The sequence below is a fragment of the Atheta coriaria genome, unplaced genomic scaffold, assembly GCF_025399875.1.
Source record: "Atheta coriaria isolate IRGN ID8LTWV9N9 unplaced genomic scaffold, Caltech_Dcor_3.1 hic_scaffold_9_pilon, whole genome shotgun sequence".
In the NCBI taxonomy this organism is placed as follows: domain Eukaryota; kingdom Metazoa; phylum Arthropoda; class Insecta; order Coleoptera; family Staphylinidae; genus Dalotia; species Dalotia coriaria.
This window is the reverse complement of record NW_027045451.1, coordinates 10,166,635-10,184,854: the sequence shown is the minus strand read 5'-3', so window position 1 is coordinate 10,184,854 and position 18,220 is coordinate 10,166,635. Positions and strand designations below refer to the sequence as shown.

General features: G+C 36.0%; 1 protein-coding gene across 1 annotated transcript; it reads right to left on the bottom strand.

Annotated features, from left to right (window-relative positions):
- Positions 1 to 13,280: 13,280 nt before the first annotated feature.
- On the bottom strand, positions 13,281 to 18,217 carry Gcn2 (eukaryotic translation initiation factor 2 alpha kinase Gcn2). Its single transcript, XM_065310857.1, is given in 14 exon segments — positions 13,281 to 13,434; positions 13,491 to 13,648; positions 13,704 to 13,935; positions 13,995 to 14,503; positions 14,559 to 14,801; positions 14,944 to 15,128; positions 15,211 to 15,359; positions 15,419 to 16,103; positions 16,166 to 16,702; positions 16,705 to 17,095; positions 17,098 to 17,170; positions 17,233 to 17,443; positions 17,497 to 17,658; positions 17,717 to 18,217. Coding segments are annotated over 14 exon segments (4,044 nt in total). The 5' UTR covers positions 18,111 to 18,217; the 3' UTR covers positions 13,281 to 13,319.
- Between the last annotated feature and the right edge of the window lie 3 nt (positions 18,218 to 18,220).

Below are 18,220 nucleotides of genomic sequence, written 5' to 3'. Positions count from 1 at the left end.
GCGGCCGGAAGTTGAAAGTAGGCAAACGGCGAACAAACAAAATCGTCGATGAATTGCGCGAGCATTCAGCGTCGCGCCGCCGACGACTGCCGCACTGATAAAGGAATTGAAAGGACGGAAATCGCGGCGGGTTGGAAATTCTTCAGTTCGTGAATTGCGTATATCTTCAATATGTTCGTGCGGCGTGCATTCGCGCGGAATCGGGCTTTTTGCTGAGGTGAACTCTGATGGGGCTTATTTGTCATCATATTTCAATCTCTTTATGGTTACGCTTTAGTATATGAGCTTTATTAAGTCTTATTAATAATTTACAGAGCAGGTATTACAAAATTTATAGGTTATAATGCGTAATTTTTAAAATTCGGATTTTTTGTAAATTTGGGTTTTTGTTCAAATGTTGGTATTATTCCAGGTATGAAATATAAAAAATTATATAGACTACTAGCTGTTGCCCGCCACTTCGTTCCGGCAGTGTTTAATAAAAATCTAATTCGTTTTTACTCTCTTGTTCTAGACATACTCGTAGTAAGAGTCAATTCTATCAATAAGATTAGCAATTTTAATTTAAATAAATTATGCATATAAAGTTTTGTCAATAATGCATTTCAGCGCGCCATCTCGGATTCAACTATTTAACTATAACTATAATTGAATCTCAATGTCAAATTTTATTCTATAGAAAAGAGCTGTTTTGAGGATTTTCCCGGCAATTATTCGAATTTTTCTCACCTTTTAAACCTTCCCTAGACCTCCACAAATAATTTAAGACTATGATAAGATAAATTCGTTCAGCCGTTCTCGAGTTTTAGCGAGACTAACGAACAGCAATTCATTTATATATATAGATTAATAGATTAATTAATATTGATAAAGAAAAATTTAATTTTTCCGGTTGTTATTGTTTTTATATTAAAAACTAGCTTTAACCCGCGGCTTCGCTCGCGAATATCTAAAATAATGAAATTGCTTCCGTACGCGTCTGTAGTCACAGAAGAAGTAACAATGAAGTAGAATGGCGGGAAGTTTAAAATGGCTGAAAGTATAGTCTATGGAAGTATAGTGTACAGTCTCCATAGTGTAGTCAATTGGATTTGATGTTGACGTAGCTGTCGGTAATACAGTGTGATAATACAGTGTGATGGTACTATAGTACTTAGGTTTGAGCTTCATTGCTGGAATGCTAGATGGCGTTAAAGTAGTCAAATAGCCAGATGCGGAGGTATTATTGGCTAAACAATTTCTTTATTTTACTTTAAAAATAATTTTTTTATTAAATAAAAAGTAGCCTATAACCATTCGGGGACCACTAAGAATATGTGTAAAAATTATCATGATGATCGGTTAAGTAGTTTTTGCGTGAAAATGTAACAAACATCAGGACTTTTGCATTTATAATATTAGTAGGGATTACTACCTCACTACGCATAATACTATTAAGTTTAATTTAACCTAGGCAACCAAATATACACATTTTCTGCACGTGGACAGTGACTACGTGTAGAAAAAGTTGCCTACAGCAAATATTTCTATTAAAAACTGTTTTCATGGTCAAAATTTAAAATTTCAACACTTTGAGACCCGATTCAGAATGTATTATTGTAATTTTGATTTGTACAAGTTATTTTCCGATGCTGGTGGTTTTATTGTGTGTGAATTTTGTGCTTTGAGAAAGTTGACTCGTTCACGTTTATTTTTATGCACATTTCATGCCGGACTATAAAGTAATTCGAAGGGAGGAGAATTTACGACTTGGCAAAGTTGTTATTTTCTAATGCGCTATTTTTCCGCGATCGCGAGATTGCACTATTCCGCATATTATTGCAGTTCGTTTTGGAGGAATTGGAAAAGTTTTCCTTTCAGACGTACAAATGTTCGACGCGACTTTTTATATTGCCAAACTGGGAGAATATGACAACATCTGAGAAACTTTTTGGCTTATTTTTATGAACGAGTTATACTCAAACGTAACAAAAGTCTTATTGCTAAAATTGTCAACCATAACAACTTTTCAGACATTGCACACGCACATTTTTTTCGTCTACATCAAATATTTTACTGAATAATTTAAATTTTGCAGCGAATTTCAGTGATTTAAAGCATAGAAATTGTTTTGCTGTTTAACGTGGTTATTTTACACTAAATCACAATTAATTAATTAACATAATCACGTAAAATTCCCGCTAATACCAACTTTAATGTTACTTAACTGGTAATTCACTAAACTCGCGAAACACGCCAACAAAAAGCCCACGGTTCTCTCGCATGGCGAGAACGCTAAACGCGCAAATCGAATTTATTTGCATTGCGTATAGCATTCGTGTGCGGGATGCGCTCGCGGCGCGCGTAAATGTGAAAACGCGTCGAAAGTATCCGCGTTTAAATCTGCCTCGACAGGCTAATTAGCGGCGACGCGCCGTTGTCCTGACAGAAATTTGTCAGAGAGTTGCGCGCGTGCCGCCCGAACGAAATTTGTCAGCGTAATTTAATTACGCCGCGATAAGTTTCGCCCGAAAGATAACAATTGGGACATTTGCATAAATTAGGCGACGCCGTCGACGGTCCCAGCACAGCTGTGCCGATTTCCTCGCACCCTTCTTCATCACTGGCACCGGAGAGGGTGCGTTCAACTGATAAAATGATGGAATGGTAAATCTTTGCAATATTTTTCAAGCACATAAAAAGCTGTAACATAGGCAACCAATTATACATATTTCCATACGTGAATAGTAAGGATATTTAAATACATGTAGAAAAAGTTGCCTATAGTAAATATTTGTATAGAAAACTGTCGATTTCTTAATAAGAGTGAATATTTTTCCAGAAATAAACAATGAAATCTATTATTAACGAAACAATGCTTAAATTTCCAATTACGCTCCGAAAATTATAATAGCATTACTCGCTTGTCTGGTTTCCAACGTGCGGCCATTTGTTTCGCCTATTGAAGCACATTTGAGAGTAGCTATTTGCCGCTTGTTTCCCAGAATGAAACTTATTATCGGACAAATTGATATTCATTTATTAACGCCGTTGCGGGAAGCGGCGCAAAGAAGGAACAAACAAATCGATGAAATATTTATGCGCGCCGCGGCCAATCCAATAACGAGCAACATTCGCGCGTCCAGCCGCCGCCGCCGCCGCCGCCGTCGACACACAATGGGCTTATAAATGAGCGCCGATTCGTTCGACGCGGCCATCGCAGACGTGTTCGAGTGTTTGCGGTTTTGTCCCGGCGGCGGCGTATCGCCACGGCATCTCTCGTATCACTTAATTAAACCGATATTTCATTAAGTTATCGACGTTAGTTATATGTGCCGCCGCTTGCTTTCAAAAGGAAACATATCGGAATGTACTCGTATTCTCGGCCCATATTGAGAATAGCATGTGTTGTGTTCTGTATGATGTAAATGTCGAAATATTCGTATAAATATTGATATATACAGTATGTTTTGATATAAAAATCATTAATAAATCTATTTTTAATATTATTACGGTATGCAACTTAATTCACACTATAAAAATTCTATGTTGTATGTAAAGTTGCATTTATGTATAATTGGTTGCCTATAGTGTGTAATGAGGATACTGTATAAGGTAATATTTAGAATTTGTGAGGAATTTTGGAATTGGATGCGAAAATTTGCTCCGCATTTGAGTTGTTTGTTCGTCACGGCGTGGGAAACATCAGTGCGAGGAAGTGGGGGCGGCGAGGTGAATGCGATGCGCTTCGCGATGATGCTCTGATCGAAAACACAAACAAATTCTGATCGAAAAGAACTTTGTTATATGACTAATGGTGTTTACAAAACTCGGCGCGCAGAAATAAAAATAGTCCAAGGGGAAAAATGCGTCGCCGCCGCCGCCGCTGCCGGCCCATATCTGCTCGGCGTGTATTTCGAATTAAGAACTTTCAAAACTGCACTATCGGCACATAAATTCTCGGCGTTTGCTCGCATTGTTCGTCAACACAAATAGTTCGTGCGATCGAGCGGCGGAATTTGCTTTTTTCGCTGAAAATCCAATTCATCCTATTCTTCATCCTTGAATGGCTGCATTTTGTAACGGAAAGTTGGCGAGTGTTTACTGAATTGACGGTTAACAATTGCGCACTTTCGCAGAGAGGATTTTCTCATGAAATCTTCGTATTTTTATTCGCAATATAAAAAAAAATTTTAACGACTGCAACCCAATATATACCAGTAGAACAGATCCATTTAATTTTATAAATTCACGAAATTAAAACGTTCAACCAAAGTTGGTGTATTCGTAGTTTAGTAAAAGTTTGCGTATTGTGGGTGTGAAACTCTTGCGGACAGCAATTTATCGCGTTTGTCTCTGTTTATAATTAATTGGATTAGAGAAAACTTTGCGCGAACATCTAAAACTCGTTTTTGTTTTCGTTGCGTTTCGTTTCGTCAATTAATATTAACCATAATCTAATTTTGCACTCGACGAGTTGACGAATTCAAGAATACTCGTATTCTGTGGTCAATTAATTTCCCCGCGGAAATAAATTTATCATACAAAATTATCTCGTTCCGCCATTTTGTATAAAAACATCTTCATATGTAACCGTCGAATTAAACTTTTCCCATTTTTATTTATTCCCTGCCAGTTTTTGCGGTTCCTGTGAGTTTTTCGGTTGGTTTTCTTGGTTTATCTTTGTGAGTTTGGCTGGAAGTACAAAACAAACGAAAACCGATGTCCATGTATTCGATCGAAGCGAACAAATTCGAAGCAAACCACGCGCGAGGAAAACAAAAGTATAAAAGTCCGCCAAAATCAACATAAACTTTTAATCAGGCAATCAATCATTGGATAAAATTCGATGTCCGCATTGAGTCTTCCGAATGTCTTAGCTGCTTCTTCAGGTATTAAACTTGCAAACAAACTTGTTTTGTGGGTTGCCGACTTTTTCACGTGCAGTTTAATCAAAAATAATGTTCGCTTTTTTTTTGACTTTGGTCCGCAACATTTAGCCGAAAACTTTTTGTACACTTTTTCTAATCTCTTCGGTGTGGTGACTGTGAAAAAAGTTAGTAGACGGCAATGGGGGTCTTTATTTCGTGCTGGATCGGCCGCGGCGATATTTTCCGTACGCGGCCGTAAATTACCGCACCGCCCCCCTTACATGTGTGTGTCTCTTCCGAACGGCGCGGCGAGAAAGAAAAGTTATCTCGGGTCCGACGGGCGGCGGCGGAACCTTTTAAAAACGGTTACTTTTACCTTTTCCACCCGGCAAACCAGACATTATTACCTACCCATTTTCATTATGTCAACGTGAACCGGCCAAAAAATACAGAAAGACGTGTGTGGAGAGCGTTAAAAAATCGCGCGGACGAAAGGTAAAAATCAACCGCACAGTGGACAAAACAAACAAGACGCATGGCGTAAAATACTCGTAACACACACGTGTATAATGAAATTTTTGTTTGGTAAATTAATGTAGGCAACCCAATTAACTTCTCAAACAAACAGAATATCTTCATACCATTTTGTATGCAACTTAATTAGCGTTATTTTATCTTTAATACTAAATCATCGATTTATGACCACAAATAACTTTTTGATAATAATCAACAAAGACACTGAAAAAAGTTGTAGTAATTAACACCGTCGACGTTTATGCGCCTATCAACTGCTGACGCACATTATCGAATAGTCTTTTTATGTTTTTTTTTATGATCAACGGAAATAAATCCGGATTTATCGTGAAATGAGCAAATCAAACCACACAAGAAATGCTACATGTCTTCATCGCTACCGGATGATAGTTAAAACTTTCGGCAGCTGAATGCTTCGTGTTTACGACAAGACTAAACGCCTGAAAACTGCTTCGGGATATTTATTTGGCGATGATGGCGATGATAATGTGTTATGAATTGCCTGCGAGATGTTTATTGCGTTGTAAAACCAACAAGAATGAAGACTTTTGACGTTTAACATCGGCAGCCAACTATACACATGTGTATTAAATGTAATATTGGTTGCATAAGAATGCAAACATTTTAGTTTTATACAAAAACCAGGAAAATAAGATTTTCAAAGTTTTTGTGAGTTTGTTTACTTCCTTCTGCGTTCTTTGACCCAGACTTGATGTCTCCCAATGACAATCCTTGCCCTGAGGATAATAAACGTCCGAGCATTGAAACTTTCCACGGGAAACTTTACAAATCTTTCGTGTTGTTCAAGTTAAGAGGATACATGAGCATGATACATTTGCATCATCTATTCAAGTTCATCCCCACGGTCACCGTCCATCGCACACGTCCGTGCAATCAATATTGATGGCCGGTCATTCCGCCCCGGCCAGATTAATTTTACATGCATCGTTAGTTCGCGCTCGCGAGCCGGCTCGCGCACTGACAAGCGCGATTCGATATAAAGCGAATTATTGAAAATCTGTATATGATGATGATTTATTATTTGGCGGGCAATGCGATGTGGACGTGGCGTTTTTTTGCGCGTTTCGTCCGGACAGAGGAAAACGTCTGTTTTTTGAGCGTTATAATAAAAAACGAGTTTGTTTTTCATAATGGCATTTGGAAAAACATCCTACTTATATTGGATTGTTACAAAATACATAAAAAGAAATAAGGGATGTCATATTATTCCTATTAAAGTGTTTTCATAGGTGAGAGTATAGATAATTAAACATTAAATGTTTTAATGTCAATAAAATTGATAAAAAATAGTAGTGTTAGTTACAGCACGTATAACTCAAGATTGGCTGAGCAGATTTTGATGATCTATGATTTGTCATATTTGTTTCCTTCCAAAATAGCAGAATAACTATTAAAATATTTTAAATTGTTATTGAAAGAGTGTTAAATCAAGAATTAAATTGATATGCTGATTTAATGATAGTTTTCGTTGAATAATCAATCGTAGATGGCGTTAAAGTGAATTTATTAGCATTTCGCATTTGTATAAATTAAAATTACAAATCTTATTGATGTAATTGACACATACAAAGTGTTAAACAAAAAGTAAAAATTTAGAAACTAGTTTTAAATAAAATAAAACATTTATGTGTGAATTTAGATTATTCTGATAGATTTTTGTTGGTTGCTACTTCTTGAATGCCCCAGATACGAAACGTTTGCATTTTCCGCATTTCCGCTGACGAGGCCGAGATCTCCAGACGCTTTCAACGCGCGCGTACATTATTAATTAACCACTTCTCTTTACTCACCTGCGTACCATCTCCCTCTGCACGTGCGAAACACGCAATGCGTCTGTACATTTTTTCATTCTACGCTCCAAAACACACAAAGAAAATCCTATTCATCCAATTATTACAAACGTGTTTATAATATATATTTCCATATATAAAATATTCAAAAATCTCTCAAAAACAAAAATCGAATAAAATATTAACCATTTTTTAATTTTGTAATTTTAATAACAAAATCCCTACTAATATTATAAATGCGAATGTCCTGATGTTTATCATGCTTTCACGCAAAAACAACTTAACCGATCATCATGAAAATTTGTACACATATTCTTAGTGCTCCCCGAATGGTTATAGGCTACTTTTTATTTAATAAAAAAATTATTTTTTAAATAAAATAAAGAAATTGTTTAGCCAATAATACCTCTGCATCTGGCTATTTGACTACTTTAACGCCATCTAGCATTCCAGCAATAAAGCTCAAACCTAAGTACTATAGTACCATCACACTGTATTATCACACTGTATTACCGGCAGCTACGTCAACATCAAATCCAATTGACTACACTATGGAGACTGTACACTATACTTCCATAGACTATACTTTCAGCCATTTTAAACTTCCCGCCATTCTACTTCATTGTTACTTCTTCTGTGACTACAGACGCGTACGGAAGCAACTTCATTATTTTAGATATTCGTGAGCGAAGCCGCGGGTCAAAGCTAGTCATTAATAAAGTCAGTCATAAATTTTTCATAACAGAAAAACAATTACAAAATTCTCCTAATAAACAAAAATCAAGTAAAATATTAACAATTCTTGAAATTTTTCAAATTCTAATAATAAAATCTTTAATAAAGTGAGTCATAAATTTGAATTATATGAGTCCAGAAGTACTTTTCGCAAATTCTTGGCATACCTAACGCGAAAACAATTTCCACCTGCGCTTCTAGGTCAATATGAACGCGCTGCGACCCTCGAACGCGTCCGGGGGAATAGTTTCGCGTTTTTAATTTGAGTTTTCAGTTTATTGCAGAAATTGAAATCGCTGGCGGGCGGATGCTGACGTCGGCGGCCGGGCCGGAAAGTGAATATAAATTGAATTAACGAGGAATTGCATAAATACTAGAATGATTGCATAAACTTTCACACGCGCACTTTTTCTCTTCGCTGCCACCGCCGACGACGTCGAAATGAAACGGCATTCATTGCTTCCGCCGGCCGCGTGCGCCATTCTGCGGGATAATGCGATTTCAGAAATGAATCGAAATGATGAACTCGCGCTGGGAGAGATTATTTATATTGAGGATTTATTCATGGAAGTAGAAAATATGAGATGTGGATAGACGAAATTTTGTTTCGCTAAAACAATCAGAGTGTAAATTTTATTCTGCAAACTTATGAAATCTGCTACGTTGCTCATTTTCATTTTATTTGTGAAATTTCAGGTTTTATTTTAAATTTTTATAAAGAAAATTTAAAAAACCTGGAAAATCACATTCAAAATTGCTTTTAATGCATCATGCTCAGGGAAAAACTAAATTACAAGTTTGTAGAAACATTTATTATAGAATTATGAAAGTTGGGTAATGTTTCGAAAGTTTAAAATATTGAATTGTGCGCTGGTCAGCGAGTCTCTGTGCTTTATCATCATCAGTTATGATGGATAGACGCGCATCCTTGCCATATACACATTTTTGCCAATCCAATTTAGTTGTTAACTGGTAATCGAAGATGAAACTGATGAAAAGTGACCATTCGAAAATGTCGTAAACAAAATTTCATTAGAGCATTCTACAAATGATTTCTTCAAAAGTACAAACAAGTACAAAACAATGAAAAAAAATCATGTGTGCAGTTCACACCACTGCAATGTGAGAGAATCAGACAAAAATTGTATCTGTAGCTATTTAATATTTTTCTGCCGATATTCGCGACCATATAAACCATACAAACGAATACGTTTGTTTCTTTTTAGTGTCGTTTCATTAATTTTTAAATCACAACGATTCGAAAAAAGTTTTTACATCAAAAACCATATGTGCTATTTAGTTAAAAGTTACTTACACTAGCACGATGGGCTATTTTAGTGATGTATAAATCAATATGGGGGCGATATTTATTTGATTTACCTCGTAACTGTTGTGAGTTGCAATGTAGGTACACTATCCGCGCGATCACAAATCGGCCGGATAATAAACGTGCAAATAGTAAATAACATTACTATAATAAGTCGCGCAAAATTAAATGAAAAATTAATGAAAAAATAAAATTCTATTTCCGTAATTATGATTTCTTATGCTGACAGAGTGCTAGATTTTACATCAAATATTTAAGTGATATCTGCCTAAGTAATCTGCAGATGATACAAATGTTTTGCTGATGATAATTTTTATAATAAACTATTCCACCTAATGTAAAATTGTTAGTTATATTCATGATTTAAAAATTGAAGAATACTTGCTTAAATTCACGATGCCAATATAAACTGCAAGATGTGATTTTGTTCTAAAAAATAAAGATTCGATATCTGCAGGTAAACAAACTTATCTCTTGTGCGAAATCGCGTGATCGCACACGGACACGGTGTGCACTCACTACCACCAACAAGCAATATTTAACTCAAAAACGTGCATCGTAGTGCCATCTAACCGACTATCTAGTAACGGCAGGTTTCAATTCAAAACACATTTTATTAAATATGCAACAAAGTTGATATTGCATGAAAATACCAATCATAAGCAATTTAATAATGCTTATCAAATCGCAATATTGCTTTAATTTATACTCTACGATACAATATAATAATATTATATTCACACATCGGAGAAAAACAAACATTCTGTGCGGAATATCGAAATGGTGAGATAAAAGATACATACTCAAGCCCAAAAGCATTCTTGTAATTTGAAATATAATCATCAAAAGCGAGCAAAAAAATAACATAGTTAAATTGGAAATCTAGGAAATGAAATTTTAATTCATAAGAAAAAATTGCCAATTAATCATTTACTGATAATAAAAATGTTTTGCATTCTTGATGATTTTATAATAAACTATTAGAATTAATATAAAATTGTTAGTTATATTCATAAAAGAATTGAAGAATATTTGCTTAAATTTACGATGCTAATATAATAAACAGCAACGGTGTGTTTTGATTCCACGAAATAAAGGTTCGATACCTGCAGGTAAACAAACTTATCACTTGCGCGAAATCGCGTGATCCACACGGACACGGTGTGCACTCACTACCACCAACAAGCAATATTTAATACAAAATCGTACATCGTAGCGCCATCTAACCTTTGAAAATATTTATCAACTTAAAAATATTCAAAACACATTTATCCACTATGCAGCAAGTTGATATTGCAATGAAATTGAATAATAACTTCTGAATAGTCGGTCCTACAAGTTTAAAATTTTGAACACATAGTCTCAAATACATGTTCTTCAAGATAGTAAAAGAAAAAAAGAAAAATAATTTATACTTATCAATCTACAACGTCACAAAGTTGGCTTCTGATCGATATCCAATTAAAACTCATTCAAATAAAAAATAAGGTTGAGAAATCTGTTCCATAATTTTTATTTCTGATGTAAAATAATATGTTGAATATAGACAAGTAAATAAAAACCTCAAAACCATAACTTTTGTTTGATCCAAGTACATAAACTACACTTGATGCTCCTCGAATGACGGTTTTGCCCAGCCATCAATCAGTTCCTAAAAAAAAAGCAGCATAGTCGTAATAGTAGTCGTAATGTTTGGCGAGTATGGTAATGCCTCCCTGTCTCCTTATCTCCCCAAAAGAGTGTGTGTAGAACGAGTACTTTCAGCGCGCCCTCCTCATAAAAAGCCGACGGCGCGGGCCGCCCTTAAAAAAGGCGCACGATCACGCCAAAGGGATTTCTTTCCCGTATCGCATTACGTTACGTGCACGCGAGCAAAAATAGAGTCGAATTCTTATCGAAATATGAGACCGCGTATATTAAAGACAAAAACACGAGATCCGAATTATTTGCTTTTTGATCATGCAAGTGGTACCAAAATAAAACTCTTTGACATCATAAATATATCTACAGGGTGTAATAAACTTTTAATGTCAATAAATTTTGAAATAATTTAATAGTACAGTAGAATCCGTTTATTATGACTCCGCTTATATTGACCAACCGGTTATTATGACGTACCTACACTACCAAGTTTGGTTTTCATATAAAATTCTGTATAAAAAAATCGGATATAATGACTTCGCTTACAGTGACATGTCGCTTATTATGACCCATTTTTAACAGATTATGTCCGGTTATAATGACCAACATGATTCTTTACACCTCCGGTAATGTTCGTTGATACCCGACGACGTTCGACACGTGGCGAACTTTTTATATTTATTGCTACATTTCTTTTATGATTGTCAAATTACTTTTATGTATTTACTATCGGAAAGACCAAATGCTTAAATAATAAATATAAGCATTCGGGCAGCAGCACCTTGACCACGACTTAATCCGTATTTTCCATTAATCCGAATTTGGCGTGGGTCATTCGACAATCTCAATGCTTTTTAAAAAACAAGAACCGCATTAAGCAATCGTTCAATTCAAATGTTTTGAAACCAAAGAGGCTTCGAAAATCACAAGAAAATTAATTAAATGAAAAAACAAAAGCAGACAAAAATTACAGATTACTTGCAGTAAAAATACACTTGTATGTGTTATAATGTGCTGATTACGTGCAATTTTGATTTTGATTTAATATGTATGTATATGTACATATTTACATAAAAAAGGGTTTTCATTTCTCAAAACGCTTTGTATGACGTCCGCTTATTATGACGTGTTTGTCAATTCCCTTCGATGTCATTATAACCGGACTCTACTGTATATTAAAAGTTGCCACTTGATACCAAAGTGGCTAAACGGGACTTTACTCACGAGATTGATTGAGTGTTTAATAACGATTAGCCACGTTTAGCCACGCCTGTTTTGACTCACGGCCACCGTGGAAATACTGGTGCTTTATAGGTGGAAGTATATTATACTAGCTTTAACCCGCGGCTTCGCTCGCGAATATCTAAAATAATGAAGTTGCTACCGTACGCGTCTGTAATCACAGAAGAAGTAACAATAAAGTAGAATGGCGGGAAGTTTAAAATGGATGAAAGTATAGTCTATGGAAGTATAGTGTACAGTCTCCATAGTGTAGTCAATTGGATTTGATGTTGACGTAGCTGTCGGTAATACAGTGTGATAATACAGTGTGATGGTACTATAGTACTTAGGTTTGAGCTTCATTGCTGGAATGCTAGATGGCGTTAGAGTAGTCAAATAACCAGATGCAGAGGTATTATTGGCTAAACAATTTCTTTATGTTATTTAAAACATAATTTTTTTTTAAAATAAAAAGTAGCCTATAACCATTCGGGGACCACTAAGAATATGCGTACAAATTTTCATGATGATCGGTTAAGTAGTTTTTGCGTGAAAGTGTAACAAACATCAGGACTTTCGCATTTATAATATTAGTAGGGATTTTTATTTACTTTTACTTCATTTTTTGGTGTTTTATTGACGTAATAAATAAAATGCAAATCAAGATTTAGATTGATGTCCCTCTCGTGAAAGGAGCACAAAATGGCAGCGCGAGGCAACCGCTAAGTACATAATTAAAAGTAAATACTAGCTCGAAATTGATTTCGTGAATTATTGGCCTCCCAAGAGAATAAATCAACTCTCTACAGCAAGTTGCCAATAAAAGCAATCACGGCCGAAATTCACCTCAACTCAATTTAATTCGGCCATTAAACGTCTGAGTACACATAACCTCAATAATAAAATGTAAACTTTTAATGCAAAAGTTATCTGAAGGAGTCAATCGTGGATGTTGGAATTGCGTAAAATTCCATTGTGAACTGTACGAAATGGAAGCTCAAGCACCTGAGCAACATGCAAATGCAAATGCGAAATCTCTCATCGACTCATCAGCTATCCATCCACTTGATGTTTGGATTTGAAGTAATATTTGTTTTGACGGACTGGTTTGAGGTAGATAATGACCATCAAAACACATTACCAAGCACGCTCAGGTATGGATTTCGTTAAATTCATAAATATTTATTGATTCATCAAAATTTACAAAAATACGCGGTACGTGTTATCCAACAGGCTGAAAAGAATAATCGAGTTGCTTTTGTGCGCGTAGATTTTCTCACGCATGTCATCAAGGTACTTTTTATGTTTCGGATATCTAAATAACACACAAATATGTTATAAAACTATTAAAAATGTAAATTTAAAGCTTACTTTTCTTTCAATGTGTCTAAAGACTTGTAGAAATCGTCTTTTGACTCAAAATTGAAGCAAGACGCCATTGCGCATATCATAGCGCCATCTACGTTCATCGCAAACAAGGTTACGTCGCCATTAAGCTTGTTGAGAGCATCAGTAATTTTAACATCAATCTAATAAATAAATAATTATAAATTTAAAAATAAAAACACTAATATTGAAACTTACAAGTTGTTCATAGCGCTTTTTCTGATTGGTTGACATTTTTTCGCGTTCGCCATGTATTAAATACACAGTATTAACATTAGCTTTACAGTTTGGCACATGCGCAGCTCTGTGCGTTGATTCACTCCTGGATATAGTGGTTGCAGACGTTTCCATTCCAGCGTCAGCAAAGGTTTTATTCATCTTTAATCCACGGATATTCTCGACCAATACGTTCAATGAATATTCTTCCCACCTAAACATCAATAAAACAAAAAATAAATCCATGAAAAATCATGTTATATAAACTCATACTTTTCAGGATTTTTACAATGATGTATCCTTGCTTGTCCATCCTTATAAATAATCACATATGGTACGTTAAACTCTCCTCCTTGTTCTGTAATTTCTTTCTGCGTGGTGCCATCGACAAAAGTCACTTTAATCCCAGCATTACGTAAATCTCTTATTATCTTAGCAACTTGTTTCAGACTGGATATTTTATCAATGTTGCCAACAACCACATCCAAATGCGTCACTTCTAGATCCGGGCAGTGAACGCCATCTTCAATTTGTAGATGATGCGTAAAGATGGCGACCAAACGATCCAAAGAAAATGAAACTCCGACAGCTGACTGTAGGCAATCATTATTAGCAGGAATAAGTGATTTGTAATTGTTGATTGTTTCATCGTAGCGTCCACCGACGGCAAGCACCTCCATTGTTTGTTTTCGTTTCTTGAAAGATGAACAAGCTAATTGGCAAATCATTCCTGAATATTGAGGGACGTTATATATCAATCCCAGGTTGATTTTTATTAAACTCTAGAAAGTAAATTCCCGTAAAATTAGATAACATAAAACATTTGAAGAATATTACTGTAACTCCGAGATTCGTTGCATGATCAATAATCGTCTGTAAGTCTTGAAGGGCCTGACGTGCGAGAATCGCCGGTTCGGTGTTGCGTCGCTTGATAATCGTCTGCAGTAGGTTGCGAATTTGGGCAATCGGCGCCTCCGTATTGGAAGAAAAGAAGAACTCAAAGAGCGTCGCAATATTACGAAGCGAGACACTGCTGCTGTTCAGGTGCGTGCGTACTTGCATTCTAGTCACTTTGCCCTCCTTTCAACAAAATCAAACCAATCAGAATCATTAAAACCAATGCAGAAAACGAATAATTGACAAAATGGCGGCGCTAGTACCAGCTGCAGCTACAGCTGCATCAAAGGTATCATAAACGTTTAATTAAAAGCAAGATACAAACCTTGGCGTCGGCCAATATGCCGTAAAACTCCGAATGCCGGTCCTTAATTCCGCAATAAAGCAGGATCGCTTTGAGCAGCGACATGTGATTGAGGCGTATCAAGCAATTCCGGTCGCGCAGACCCGGCACGTTCGCAGCCAACTCATCCAGAAGGTAAATCACTTCAGCGTCCGCCATTAAATTGCCTGCAATCAAACGAAAACAAAAGAATATATAAACACACTCATACCCACACAGACTCAAAGGTTTTGTTTAAAGTTATAGTACCAGGTGTAGGAGTGACGATATCAAATGCACATTCGTACAACTCTCGTGGAATGAATCCAAACGCGCGCTTTTCTCGATAAACCCTGGAAATTGAATATCTCCGCAGGGAAGTGATACCATTCCATGCCACATATCGAGCGAATGGTATCCTGGAAGTAAACATAACCTCATTTTTATACTACTAACTAATAAATAGTAATATTCCTACCTGAGATCATATGGAATAGTGACGACACTTCCAGAATGTGTCATCAGCCTGACATTCTCCATACCATCGTAACATGAATTCCTCGGCATTAACAATGGCGTATTCAGTTCCTGCGCGCCATGCAACTCAAAAGTCTTCGCCATTAAACCCTTAACATGATTGAACACTTGAAGATTCTTCATTGTATAAGGTGGACCCATGTCCTTATCATATGAAATATCCTGCACGGTCGTAACGGGTTGATTTAAACAGGATTCGACTAGATATTTATACGCTTTTAGTTGTGAATTTTTCAAAGTGTGTCTAAGTAAATCCCTAAGTTCTCTTTCTTCTAAAACAGGTGGGGGCATGTGATCGGACTGCAGGAGTTCCAGGGAAGTGGGACGATTTACAGGTTTGTGGTCAAGCAACCATTTTATGATGCGTTTCTGAACTGGAGTTGCATTTTTGTCGAAATCGTCAGGGAATATGATTTTATCCGTGCGTAGTTTGGTGAGGATCTGTATACGTTCGTTCTGTGTTGCGCATGGGTAATAGGACATTTCAAAGAAGATGATGCCTAGGCTGTAGATATCAACTTTCTGATTGTAACTTGCTTTTGCTGTGGAAGTTAATTCAGGAGCAACGTAGAGCGCTGTTCCAATTTGACCAGTCAGGCTGGGATCACCAAGACCTCCAGATTTATCTAGATAAATGCATAACCAAAATTGAAAATCTAACCTAACTTCACAGCTATGAAATACCTACCGACTTGTGTGTCCAATCCAATGACAGGTTCATTTTTTATTAGGAGATTCGAAGTGGCAAGACCAAAATCTCCGATTTTGACGTGGTCCTTTGCATCCAGGAAAATATTCACAGGTTTCAAATCCCTGTGGATCATTCCTTGTTGATGAATGTGGGCCATACCCTCAATAATCTCCCTGAACAACCTCCATAATCTGTCTTTTTCTTTGTAAAGTTCATTATCGATTGCTGTGCGTAAAGTGCTCTTATCACAAAACTCCATTTGAATATACATAAACTGTATTTGTCTCGTGTTATTCTTCTCATCTATACCCTCATCTTCAGTGTCATCGCCAGCATTTGCACTTTTTCCATTTTCATCATTCTCAAACTCCACCAAGGAATCTGCTTCACTCGACTCCATAAACAAGTCATCTGAACTAGAATCAGAATCATCAAGCACCTCTTGATTTTTGCTAGACTTTCCTCCGTAACTAATGGACCACGCAAGTGCCTTTGCATTCGGTACCAATTTCTCCATGAATTTATCTCGAGGTTTTTATGATTATCTGAATAATCTTCTTCTGATTCATCCTCCTGAGGTGACACAGTTGCACTCTCTATCCATGAGTTGTAATATCTCACCACGTTCTCATGATTCAAGCTGGACAGCAATTTAACTTCTCTTATAATTTTTTTATTGATAAGTTTGTTTTTGGAGTTTAATTCAATATTTTTCAAAGCGTACACACGTTGATCCAGTTTATTGCGCACTTTGTAAACTTGTCCGAAAGCACCCTGACCAATATAATCTAAATTTTCGAATTCGGTTTCCACACGCGATTTACCATTCAAATTAGGTTGGGCTAAAAACTTTATATCATCCACATGCATTTCTGATGAGTTATTATCATCCACCATTAGCAGTGGTTTTTGATAGGTGATTTTTTCTCTGTTGGAGTTTTCAGGAATGAATGCTCTAGCAATTCGGTGGTAGTGGAACGATTTTCATCTTTTAAAATGCACCTGTACGAAAAGATGTTAGTAAAAGTGCTATTTTACAGTACAGTGATGAATATTATACTAACTTTTCAATAAAATCTCTTAAATCCATGCTTAAATCATAAGGAATTATATTATCTTCTTCTTCATCCACTTGGCATCCTTTGACAAGTGATAAAATCGTGACACCGAAGTCATAAACATCATTTTTCTTACTGTAATTATTCGAATTTGTACTCTGTGACGCTAGATCAGTCAGTCTTTGATAAATACTATAATTAGCTAACTTAATATGCCCTGAAAACAAATAATGATTTCTGAAACAACACAAACTCCAATTTAATACGTACCTCGATTAGAAATATAAACGCACGACGCACACAAATTCTTATGAACAGTATTATTTCTATGTAGAAAGTCCAAGGCACTCAGGACATTCTCAACAATCATTCGCAGCATTTCAATCTCAATAGGAATTTGTTTCAAGAGGTATAAAACATTACAATTTAAACCTAGAAGAACAAAACTCATTAACATTCTGAGGATTACATTGAAGTAATAAATATTTACCTAAAATAAACTCTGTTAACAAGTTGACAACTATTTTGCCATCTTGTAGAATCGAGTGTTCCATATTAATGTAATTTATAAGATTAGGATGTTTTAATTTTAGAAGACTTTTCAATTCTTGTTCAATACAACCAATTTGTTTCGAAACTTGATCTGAAGCAATCATCTTATCATCATTTCCAATCATCCACTCTGATAAAAAGTACATTTGTCCATTTGTTGAATCAACAGAAGAGAATAAAATGCAATTTTCGGACACATGCTCTACACATTGTCCTGTTGTAACTGATACGTTCGAAAAGTGAATCTCTTTCATTTCATGCTCGCATTGAACTTCGGTGATGCCTTCACCACCTGAAGATTCATTTGAGCTCTCATTAATCGATGTTCTCATTGCGCCACTGCTTGATGATTGTTCTGACAAGCGACGTTCTTCTCGATATCGTTTGTTGGCTTGTTTGTGCAGTTCCTGGCGTTCTTTTACTTCTTTTGCAAGTATTTCTT